This window comes from Trachypithecus francoisi, unplaced genomic scaffold (assembly GCF_009764315.1).
Source record: "Trachypithecus francoisi isolate TF-2019V2 unplaced genomic scaffold, Tfra_2.0 Lachesis_group0, whole genome shotgun sequence".
NCBI lineage: Eukaryota > Metazoa > Chordata > Mammalia > Primates > Cercopithecidae > Trachypithecus > Trachypithecus francoisi.
In genome coordinates this window covers 194688254-194700311 of record NW_022681453.1, presented here as the reverse complement: position 1 = coordinate 194700311, position 12058 = coordinate 194688254, and the positions used below count along the sequence as shown (strand labels likewise).

General features: G+C 38.0%; 1 protein-coding gene across 28 annotated transcripts in view; it reads right to left on the bottom strand.

The window, feature by feature from the left end:
- Window positions 1–12058, bottom strand: part of DLG1 (discs large MAGUK scaffold protein 1) — a 278145-nt gene that overhangs the window by 121802 nt on the left and 144285 nt on the right. For 16 of the 28 annotated variants that reach the window (XM_033213126.1, XM_033213130.1, XM_033213138.1 and 13 more), the window contains one exon: window positions 4214–4312. The exons of the other annotated variants lie outside the window; for them this stretch is intronic. In XM_033213126.1, the coding sequence (XP_033069017.1) occupies window positions 4214–4312 (99 nt within the window). The remainder of the gene's footprint in view (window positions 1–4213; window positions 4313–12058) is intronic. 28 annotated transcript variants of the gene reach the window in all.

Below are 12058 nucleotides of genomic sequence, written 5' to 3'. Positions count from 1 at the left end.
CAAAAAGAACAAATTTTCAGAACACTGAGCCTCCTAAATGCTAAAAAAAAAAAAAAAAATCATCAAGAAGGTAAAAAACTTGTAAAATGAAAACTATAAAACATTTATGAAAGAAATTAAGAAGGCATAAATAAATGGGAAGGGATCTGTGGTCACAGATTAGAAGACTTATTGTTGTAAAAATGTCAATATTACCCAAAGCAATCTACAGACTTAATGCAATTCCTATCAAAATTCCAGTAGGGTTTTTAAAGAAATAGAATAACCCATCCTAAAAGTCACATAGAACTTCATGGTACCCTGAAAGTCAAAATGATAATGAAAAAGAAAAACAAAGGTGGCAGGCTAACACTTCCTGATTCCAAAACTTACTACAAAGTTACAGTAATAGAAACAGTCTGGTACTGGTGTGCAGACAGACAGATAGAAGGGAATAAAGCAGAATCCAGAAATAATGCCATATACAATAATCAACCTAAAATGGATCACGATCTAAATGTAAAACCTAAAACTATAAAACTGTTAGAAGAAAATACAGGCTAAAAGTGAGACAATGGAACTGCCAGTGATTTCTTGGGTATGACACAAAGGTACAGGCAAAAAAAGAAAAAATAGGTAAGTCATATCTCCGACAAGACGTGAGACCAGAACACACAAAGAACTCCTAGACCCCAACAATAATACCGAACACCCTAATTAAAAAATGGTCAAGGAACTCATACATTTTCTCAAAGAAGACATACAAATGGACAATAAGCAGATGAAAAGATGTGTCACTAATCATTATAGAGATGCAAATCAAAACTACAACGAGATGTCACCTCACACCCATTAGCCTGGCTACTATTAAAAAAACAAAATAAAAAGTGTTGGTGAGGATGTGGAGAAACTGGAATCCTTGTGCACTTTGGTGGAAATATAAAATGTTACAACCGGCTGGGCACAGTGGCTCACACCTGTAACTCCAGCACTTTGGGAGGCTGAGGCGGGCGGATTACCTGAGGTCGGGAGTTCAAGACCAGCCTGACCAACATGGAGAAACCTTGTCTCTACTAAAAAAAAAAAAAAAAATAGCCGGGCATGGTGGCACATGCCTGTAATCCCAGCTACTCAGGAGGCTGAGGCAGGAGAATCACTTGAACCCAGGAGGTGGAGGTTGTGGTGAGCCAAGATCGCACCATTGCACTACAGCCTGGGCAACAAGAGCGAAACTCCGTTTCAAAAACAAAAAAAGGTCCAGAGGCGATATGATGCTCTGTTCTGGACATACCTCTAATGTAATTACTCTCACATTATGTGGGAGCTATCTGTTAAACTTGTCTCTTGCACAAACACCTAGTAGGCTCCTAGAGGACAGAGAATGTTCTATTCATCTTCAAAGCACATATTCAAATATCAAAAAAGACCATACACAAAAAATTAGCTCTAAAGCATTTTCAACAATATTTTAATTACATGATAACTTTTCAGAACTGATAGAAATAAAGGTTTAAAATATCTAGTTTTAAAGCAGAGTATTTACTCTAGGGTGCAAATAAGCCTCTGGATTTAATAGGCTGGAATCACAGAGATTATGTGTTTACACTCCCAGTAAGAAGAACTGTTACCTACTCTGTACTCAGTTTCTATGTGGAGAAACTGAGGTTCTCAGAAGTTGAGTAATTTCCACACCATCACACATGTAGAGACAGGTGAAGCTAGGAAGTGGTGGAGTCAGGTATGACTACACTATAAAGTTCATGCTCTTTCTGCAATATTAAGCAGCCACTGAATATTATCTTTCTGTGCCACTCTGTAGGATAAGCGTAATTCTGATTTGTAGAGGGCTTTCATAAAGTACAAACAATATGATCAATATGCAAGTACTCTGAAAAGTGTAAAAGTGTTCTATAAATAATAAATAACTATATGCTTTTTAAAAAGTTATTATCTATGTATCTTTCTAATTTGCCTGGCTCTCAAATCCATTTTAAAGGAGTCAGGTTGGCGTTGCCCCCATTTTAACAGATGAAGGAGTAGAAAACTCAGACAGGGTAACTTGTTTGAGTGACAAAGATGGACTAGACTCTAAATCTTCTCTTCTGCCTTTATTTCTAATACATACTAATGTATCTAAATGTAAAGTAGTAGATCTTTTAAGAATACATATTCACTTAATATGTTGAAATTGGGTTATATGTTAGCATGGATTTTAAATTTTACTTAGGGACAGACATTTTAGTCCATTATTTTAATTTTATAATGTACTTGACTAATTAGGAATACACTTATTCTGGAAAATGAGGTCCACTCATTGGCTTCTCACATAACACAACAAAAATGGTAAAATTCTCTTTCATGAACTTCTGTAGCATATTTAAAACCTACAGTAAAGCTATGCAGAATAAATGGTCTTTTTTGTGTGTATCTTCCTCAAATATCCTCATTTAAACAAACAAACAAAACTTGTTCCTTAGTTTCCTTTCTCAGAGAAATATGAGATAACACTAAAAACATGAACAGCCAAGATTATGTGGCAGTACTTGACATGCATTAAGTATCCTCTCAATCACTGTAAAACACCTCAAGTTAGTACTCCTGTCTATCTTCAGTGTTACAGATGAGTAAATGGAAGTTCACTGTGGTTAAGTAAAGTGTGTAGCTACATAGGTTAAGTGGTAGGACTGGAATTCCAACCCCAGGTCATTCTGACTTCAAAACCTATATTTTTGTAAGACTATGCAAGATCTCAACAATTTTCAAATGTAGTGGGATGTTACGTTAAGGATGCTTGGAGTCAATAAATGAGAGAATTCTGAATAGGAAAAGACAGGCTCCCAAATTAATATAAAGAGACTGGTACAAATTCTCAAAGGATTCCAGAAAACTATTTTAATGCCAAAAAATTGACTGAAGTGAGAAGAGTAAAATAAACTTTCAATTCTACCTAAACAAACAAACAAAAAAACTGTACTAATCAACTCTGTATATTTGGAAAGATGTTACATTATTACGATGTTATAATAACCCTCAAACTGCTTGCTCAGAATTATATTTTATTTATAAATTCAATTTTTTCCTGCAATATAGAGAGAGCATCCATTTGGATTCCTCTATTCATTGTTGGTTTTATGAGTTAATTTTTAATTATTTTCATAATCAAAAATTATATAGTAGTAATATTATTACAATGATTACAATTCAGTCTTATTACAGTAAGGCTGAAGTCATTGTAACATTGTAATTTCCCCTAGAATCCTTGGTTGTGTGGATGTTCTTACTGACTTCACTTTTTAGGAGAGGGGAAGAGCACTGAGATGTGAATAATCACAGCTGATATCTTTTTTCCCCCCGTGGAGCTTATTTTGAAACTGTTTACACAGCAAACATAATATGTTTACCCAGATTTTATGCTACAGATCAATAATTGGCAAAAAAAAAAAAAAAAAAATGGGTTCATTTATTTACACTTTAAATGAGATCGTGATCTTTCACACCAAAGATCTTTATTATTATTTTTAGTAATATTACCATTATTTTGACTTTGCATAACTGTTGGAAGGGCAGTTAATGTCTCAAGCCATCCCTTGGAAGTAGTAAGTCTTTGAAAAACTAAAAATGATTAGATTCTCTCATATTTGGCTATTTTTTTTAACCTGTTACATATAATTTTTTACAAGTAAAATTTTACAATAGATTCACATAAAAGTTGTGAAGATAGCACAGAGCATTCCCAAATAATCCAGATATGTTGGCTATTATTTTTACCTAATAAATGTGAAGTGTCTTATCTAATCAAATAACATAAGAACGAATATTCTCAAAGAAGATAAATATATAATAGGAAACAATGTGCTAAATAAAATGATACATCCGGTACAAAATCAGGAGTACAATGATTTTTACTAACTTTAGAAGAATAAAGTTTTCTAAAGTAAAAATGTTTAAAAACTGTTTTAAGTAGATTCATAGGTACAAAGGCATGAAAACAAATCTAAGGTTCAATATTATGAAGTTCATAATGTGTCCCATTTCACACACAACCTAATAAAATGGCAAATCTTGACTCCATTTATATTAAATCCGAAATGTTTAAGTCCCTAAAACTACTAATTGAAGCCCAAAGTACATTACCGAATTACAAAACACAGCTCAAACAGTTTTAAAAAAGAACACAAATGAAACATTAAAAGCAAATGAAATTTTTATAAAGAAAAAAGAAACTAATAAAAACCTGTGGTATGGTGGGTAAGATGACAGTATTCTCAGCAGGGACTGGCAGGACAGGGATCACAGGGACAGTGGGAGAAGAGGGAAGAACAGCTTCTGTTGGCTAAAAATCATCAATGACAAAAAATCAGGAAAAACACCAAAATAAAAGGGAAACACATAACAAAAAGTTGTGCCATAAAGATAAATTATAGTTTTCAGAAATAACTATGCAACAGGTAAAATATTAATACATTACACTAATATAAATAATGAGAAAATATCCTTTAGAAATTGTTTTAGAAGCAGTTACACCCCCAACAATTTTAATGATTCTGTAAAACGAGTGACTACTCTTTAGATGCTTAAATGATAATAATAAACATTATCACTTACAATATTCCTTTCTTCTCTGGGAGATAAGACACTTGTTTCATAGACTGCAAAATATTTTTTCTAGTACTCAGAATACATTTGATTGCTTTCCTCTATGCATTCAGAAAACTAAAAGTAATTTTATTAGCCCAATCAGGCAGACAAAGCGAGTTTACAAATCCGTGATACTAACTTCTATTATCAAGAACCGTAATAACCTGCCTCAACATGCCTGTAATTAATTCAACTAACATTGATTGTCTATTATATGCCAGACATATCCGGCAACAATGAAAATACAATGTAGAGAGAACCCTGGTATAAATTAAACTAAGAAGTTTAACGTTTATCTGGCTTAAGTTATTTTTAAAAGGATGAAACTGGAACACAGGACAGTTGTTTTGTAATAAGACCCATTGGCTATATAAATAAAATACCTTCTATATGTTAAGGAAAACACTAAAATCAAGTAGATGAGGACAGCCTGCCTTCATAGGCCTTAAAACAGGAAGAACAAATTGTCAGACTAAAAACAAGGTTTATCTTCATTCATAAATACAAAATAAAATGGCAAACTTTTTTTGCCTATCAAATTAGTAAAATTAAGATTTATTAAAAATGTATGGCGTCTCTTCAACAACGGTGCTGAGACAACTGGATATCCACATGCAAAAGACGAAAGTCTATAGACCCCCATCTCACATTATATATAAAAATTAACTCAAAATAGATTAACAACCTAAATATGAGATTTGAAAACATAAAACTCTTATAAGAGAACATAGGGTTAATCTTTGTGACCTTGGATTTGGTAATGGAGTCTTAGAAATCCTGTGACAAAAAAAAAAAAAAAAAAAATCAATTAGACTCTATCAGAATTAAAACCTTTTGTGCACCAAAGGGCATTACCAAGAAAGTGAAAAGACAGCCTGCACAATGGGAGAAAATGTTTGGAAATCATAATCTGATAAGGGTTTAATATACAGAACATTTAAAGACTCTTACAACTCAACAACACAAAAAAAAAACAACCCAATTAACGAAATGTGCAAAGAGCTTGAATAATTTCTGCAAAGATATACAAGTGGCCAATTAGCACATGAAAAGATGCTCAACATCATTAGTCAATAGGGTAATACAAATAAAAGCTATAATGAGAGATTACTTCACCACTACAAGGGAAGTTTCTAACTAAAACAAAACAAAAAAAATCAAAGTAACAAGTAGTGGCAAGGATGTGGAGAAACTGGAACTCTGGTAAAATGCTGGTGGGAAATGTAAAACAGTACAGCTTCTGTGGAAAACTCTGGCAGTTTCTTAAAAACCAACCATAGAATCAGCATATGATCTAGCAATTGGGTAGGTAAATGTGCACTGGGAAGGCATATCCCCAAAAGTGAGAGCAAGGACTCAGACACTTGCATGCCAATGTTCAGTGCAGCATCACACACAACAGTCAAAAGGTGGAAAGAAACCAAGTGTCCATCAGGAGATGAATGGATAAACAAAATGTGATAATACACATATAATGGATATTATTCAGCCCTAAAAAGGAATCTTTTTTTTTTTTTAATTGAGATGGAGTCTCACTCTGTTTCCCAGGCTGGAGTGCAGTGGTGCAATCTCAGCTCACTGTAACACCCACCTCCTGGGTTCAAGCAATTCTCTGCCTCAGCCTCCCCAGTAGCTGGGATTACAGGCACCTGCCACCATGCCCTGCTAATTTTTTTGTATTTTTTAGTAGACATAGGGTTTTACCATCTTAGCCAGGCTCGTCTTGAACTCCTGACCTTGTCATCCACCCACCTTGGCCTCCCAAAGTGCTGAGATTACAGGCATGAGCCACCACGCCTGGCCCTAGGAATAAAATTCTTAATCATGCTAGAAGATGGAGGAGCCTTTAAAACATCAAGTGAAATTAGCCAGACACAAAAGGATAAATATTGCATGATTCCACCTAAAAGGCTAGTAAGTTTTGTTATACATATTTTACCAATAAAAAAATACAATAAAAATATTCTAAAAAAGCTTTTAAAAATGCATGAAAACTGGTCCTCTCACACTGCTATCGGATATACAAATTCACGCAAACTTTAGGAAAACTAATTTGTCAGTAAATATCTAGAGCTTTAAAAATGTTTAAACTTGGCTGGGCGTAGTGGCTCATGCCTGTAATCCCAGCACCTTGGGAGGCTGGGGTGGGCAGATCACGAGGTCAGGGGTTCAAGACCAGCCTGGCCAACATGGTAAAACTCCATCTCTACTTAAAAAAAAAAAAAAAAAAAAAAAAAAACCACAAAATTAGCCGGGCATGGTGGCCCATGCCTGTAATCCCAGCTACTCAGGAGGCTGAGACAGGAGAATCGCGTGAACCCGGGAGATGGAGGTTGCGGTGAGCCTAGATTGAGGCATTGCACTCCAGCCTGGGCAACATAGTGAGACTCCATCGCCAAAAAAAAGAAAAAGTCTAAACTCTTTGACTTAGTAATTCTAGAAATCTATCCTAAGGAAAATTTTAAAAGTCAAGGTTTTAAGGTATTCTCATAAGGTGTTTTAAGGTTTTAAGATATTCTTTTGAACATTTTCTATTTGGTGAATTGTGGAATATTTTAAATATCCAAAGGTGTCAGAATGGTTAAGTAAAAAAGTAAAAAATGGAAACTATGTCAGATTGAAGCCAGGCATGGTGGCTCATGCCTGTAATCCTAGAGCTTTGGGGGGATGCGGCAGGCAGATCACTTGAGGTCAGGCGTTCAAGACCAGCCTGGCCAACATGGCAAAACCTTACAAAAAAATTCTGAATTCCATATTATGAGCTCAAAATTGATAACAATAGTAACTGATATTCACTGTAATACTTACATGACCTTCCAAGAATGTTTGAAAACCCATAGGTTCTGACTTCTGATTTATGAATGTATAAGAAAAGTGTGGTGAGGCCGAGGCGGGCGGATCATGAGGTCAGGAGATCGAGACCATCCTGGCTAACACGGTGAAACCCCGTCTCTACTAAAAATACAAAAAATTAGCCGGGCGCAGTGGCGGGCGCCTGTAGTCCCAGCTACTCGGAGGCTGAGGCAGGAGAATGGCGTGAACTCGGGAGGCGGAGCTTGCAGTAAGCCGAGATGGTGCCACTGCACTCCAGCCTGGGCGACAAAGCGAGATTCCATCTCAAAAAAAAAAAAAAAAAGAAAAGAAAAGAAAAGAAAAGAAAAGTGTGGTGATTTTGTAAGAACTGTGCTTGGATCCAGTGGATATACACTAGGAAAAACTAAACAAATACTGATGCCTACCCTTAAACTATACATAAAATTGATTTCAGCTGGTTTGCTGACATAATTGAGAGAAGTAAACAATATAAGACTTCTAGAGGATGATACGGTAGAGTATCATCATGACCTTGGTGTAGATGACCTCTTGAAAGAAAAGTGCATGTTGCTGAAGCCCAAGCAGGGTGAGGAAAGCATCTGTGCGCAGGGAGTGGAGGGGAGGCAATAGCCTGGCAAAGGGTGTTGGAGCCTAAGCATGGCGAGGAGGGTGCCCACATGGACAGAGCAGTGGTGGCAGCCTGATGTGTGTGGCTGGAACCGGAGTGAGACAGATAGTATCTATGAGGCAGTAGCTGTAGTCTGGCATAAGGTTTTGCGCTGTCAGTGGACTAAATGGGATCTTTTGGAGCCTGAGCAGAGGGAGAAGGGCATCCATCTAGGGCAGCAATAGTGACAGGAGATTGCTTATATACAGGGCATTCTCATCCAATAAAGAAATACATGAAGGATATTGACAGCAAGGCTCCTCGTGTCAGAAAAGGGAGTTATAAATATGGAAAGACAGAAAATTAGCATGAAACCTATAGTGTTACACTAAAATTGGAGGTATTAGTATAAGCAGTTTTCAATATATATATATAAATACAAAAATAAATATAGACATAAATGTGTGTGTATATATGTGCATAGCTCTGCTAACTATGAGGACCTGGGAGCAGTTAACAGCTCAACAGCACGAATACACCTGGCATTCAAATCTTGATTTCTAAATACTCATTCTGCAATTTAAAACAACACAACATGGCCGGGCGTGGAGGCTCACGCCTGTAATCCCAGCACTTTGGGAGGTAGAGGTGGGCAGATCACCTGAGGTCAGGAGTTTGAGACCAGCCCGGCCAACATGATGAAACTCCGTCTCTACTAAAAATACCAAAAATTAGCTAGGAGTGGTGGCAGGCACTGTAATCTCAGCTACTTGGGAGGCTGAGCCAAGAGAATCGCTTTGAACCCAGGAGATGGAGGTTGCAGTGAGCCAAGATCACACCACTGCATTCCAGCCTGGGCAATAACAGTGGAAGTCCTTTGGGGGTGAGGGGGACAAAAACCACAAAACAAAACAAAACCACACCATGGGTCTTTGAAGAAATGGCTGATTCCAGTGCTAGAGCTCAGCAAGTACAATGAGTGTAGACATCCTGCTGTGCCAGAAAATAAGGGAAGTGCTCAAAGAGGATGACAAATGACAAAGAAGTTGGCTTGAAGGGCTGCCACTGGCCAGACTGGGAACTATCTGTGACTCAATGATAACAACGGCATAAAATCCACTGAATAAAACCGGAATCTGGGACCCCATACTGATATAAATAAGTACACGAATAAACAAATGAAGATAAGAGCATTTCCTTATAACAAAATGCTAACTAAAAATGTAATGATGGAATTATAAAATCATTTGGCAGCCATCACAGTAATAGAGGAATTCATTCAAGAAATATTAATGAATGTTAAAACTTCCTGTTGCTAAGTGAAACGTCCATTCCAGTGGATGAATGGCATATACTCATACAAAAGTGTTTCATTTCAAAACATTAATTACAGTGGAGAAATATGCAGATAGTATTTTAATCAAGTGATCAAAGTTAACATCACCAGTAATGGGAAAAATCAAAATCATGTATTATGTGATAAAATGTAATGAGAGTACAATACCTCCAGGATATTTCTACCAAAGAGGCATAACTTGAGTCTAATCATTAAACATCAGACAAACCCAAATGGAGTGATACATTACAAAATAACTGGCTGCAGTCATCAAAAGTGTCAAAGTCATGAAAGTCTAACGTTACTTTTTAATTCAACTTTATTCTCTTTTTGAAACGACATTACTCAGGTAGAACTGATATAAAAAACTGCACATATTTAATGTATACAATTTGATTGAGTTGCACAGACGCATACACCCATGAAGCCATCGCCATGAAGCCATCGCCATAATCAAAGTAACAAACGTATCTACCACCTCTAAAAGCTTCCTTGTGCCTGTGTTGTTTCCTGTTTTGTTTTGGTTCTTTTAAGAACACTAAAGTTTATTTTTTAAATGTTTGAAAATGTCACAGATGTAATATGTTAAATTTATTTTCTTATAACAGTCTCCAGCTCTAACAATAGGATAACAGCTGATTAATAATCTACTTTGTTTTTTTTTTTTTTTTTTTTTTTTTTTTTTTTTTTTTTGAGACGGAGTCTTGCTCTGTCGCCCGGGCTGGAGTGCAGTGGCCGGCTCTCAGCTCACTGCAAGCTCCGCCTCCCGGGTTCACGCCATTCTCCTGTCTCAGCCTCCCGAGTAGCTGGGACTACAGGCGCCCGCCTCGTCGCCCGGCTCGTTTTTTGTATTTTTTAGTAGAGACGGGGTTTCACCGTATTAGCCAGGATGGTCTCGATCTCCTGACCTCGTGATCCGCCCGTCTCGGCCTCCCAAAGTGCTGGGATTACAGGCTTGAGCCACCGCGCCCGGCTAATAATCTACTTTGATAAAATAAGATAAAAGTACAAGCTTACGTCATATTTCAAGGTAAAGCACAACAATTTTCTCCACTGGGTAGCTGCTCTCCAAAACCCTTTATGATAAACCATGAATCCATTAATGTTACATTTTAATCCCACTTGCAACCCTTTGTCTCTGGGCCTCTTCTAGAATCATCTTCTTTAGATGAGGACGTGAATACCATTAAAAAAAATTTCCAGTTTACAGCATCTTAATCCATTCCACTCTGTACAGGGCATTGACCAAGTTCCCTGAAAAAGAACATAGGCCCCTGCCTCTTCCTTAAGGCCAACACTGCTGAGAAAGTCAACCAGGCATCAACACACACAGTGCCCTAACCACAACCCATAACCAATTCTGGTAACAAACAATTACAGAACAACAAAGTAATTCATTTAGTTCACTAGAAACAAAAATACAACTCTAAACAAATAATAATCAAAAGAAAGCTGACTGATGAGGAACAGCAAAGATACTGAGGAAAGAGAGAGACCCTCTCACATTGTTTGACATTGTTTTAGACTCAGTACCTGTTTTAAGAAAAAACAAGGAAGTGAAACAAAAGACAGGCAGCCCGGCGTCAGCCCCACCCGGGCCTGGGCCTGCCTGGCCTAAACCTAGTAGTTAGAAATCAACTCGTAACTTAGAAACAAATGTTATTCATAGATTCCAGACATTGTATAGAAGAACACTATGAAACTCCCTGCCCTGTTCTGTTTCTCTCTGATTATCAGTGCATGAAACCCCTGTCACGTGTCCCCTAGATTGCTCAATCAATCACGACCCTTTCATGTGAAATCTTTAGTGTTGTGAGCCCTTAAAGTGGCAGAAAGTGTGCACTCGGGGAGCTCGGATTTTAAGGCAGTAGTTTGCCAATGCTCCCAGCTGAATAAAGCCCTTCCTTCTACAACGTGGTGTCTGAGAGGTTTTGTCTGCAGCTCGTCCTGCTACACTTCTTTTTTCCCTGACAGGGAAGCGAGGTAACTGATGGACAGCTGAGGCAGCCCCTTAGGCGGCTTAGGCCTGCCCTGTGGAGCATCCCTGCGGGGGGACTCCGGCCAGCCTGAGTGGGGCGTTCCAAAGAACGCTCCTGGGCAGGCAATTGCCCCAGTGGAACGCCCCGCCAGAGCAGTGCGTAGCAGACCCCCGCGGAGGAATAACACAGTGGCTGAACACCGGGAAGGAACTGGCACTTGGAGTCTGGACATCTAAAACTTGGTAAGACTAGTCTTTGGAACTTGCCCACTCCATTTGAGTGAAAGCGTGGCCGGATCACCCACGGCATGCCTTTATCGGTACTTTGGTTTGGTTTTGGTTTTGACTTGGTTTAAACTGCTTGACAGGACCGGTCTTGGGAACTTGCCCACCCCATCTGAGTGGAAGCGTAGCCTGATCACCCATGGCGTGCCTTTATCGGCACTCTGGTTTTGGTTTTGACTTGGTTTAAATTGCCTGATAGGACTGGTCTTGGGCACTTGCCTACTCCATTTGAGTGGAAGCGTGGCCTGATCACCCACGGTGTGCCTGTACCAGCACTTTGGTTTTTGTTTTTGACTTGACTTGGATTGCTTGATACTATGGTTTTGGTTTTGACCTAGCTTGGATTTCTGGATACTCTGATTTTGGTTTGGTGTAAAAAGCAGAAGTGTGTGTGTGCCCTTTTCACCTGTTTTTTGTTTTG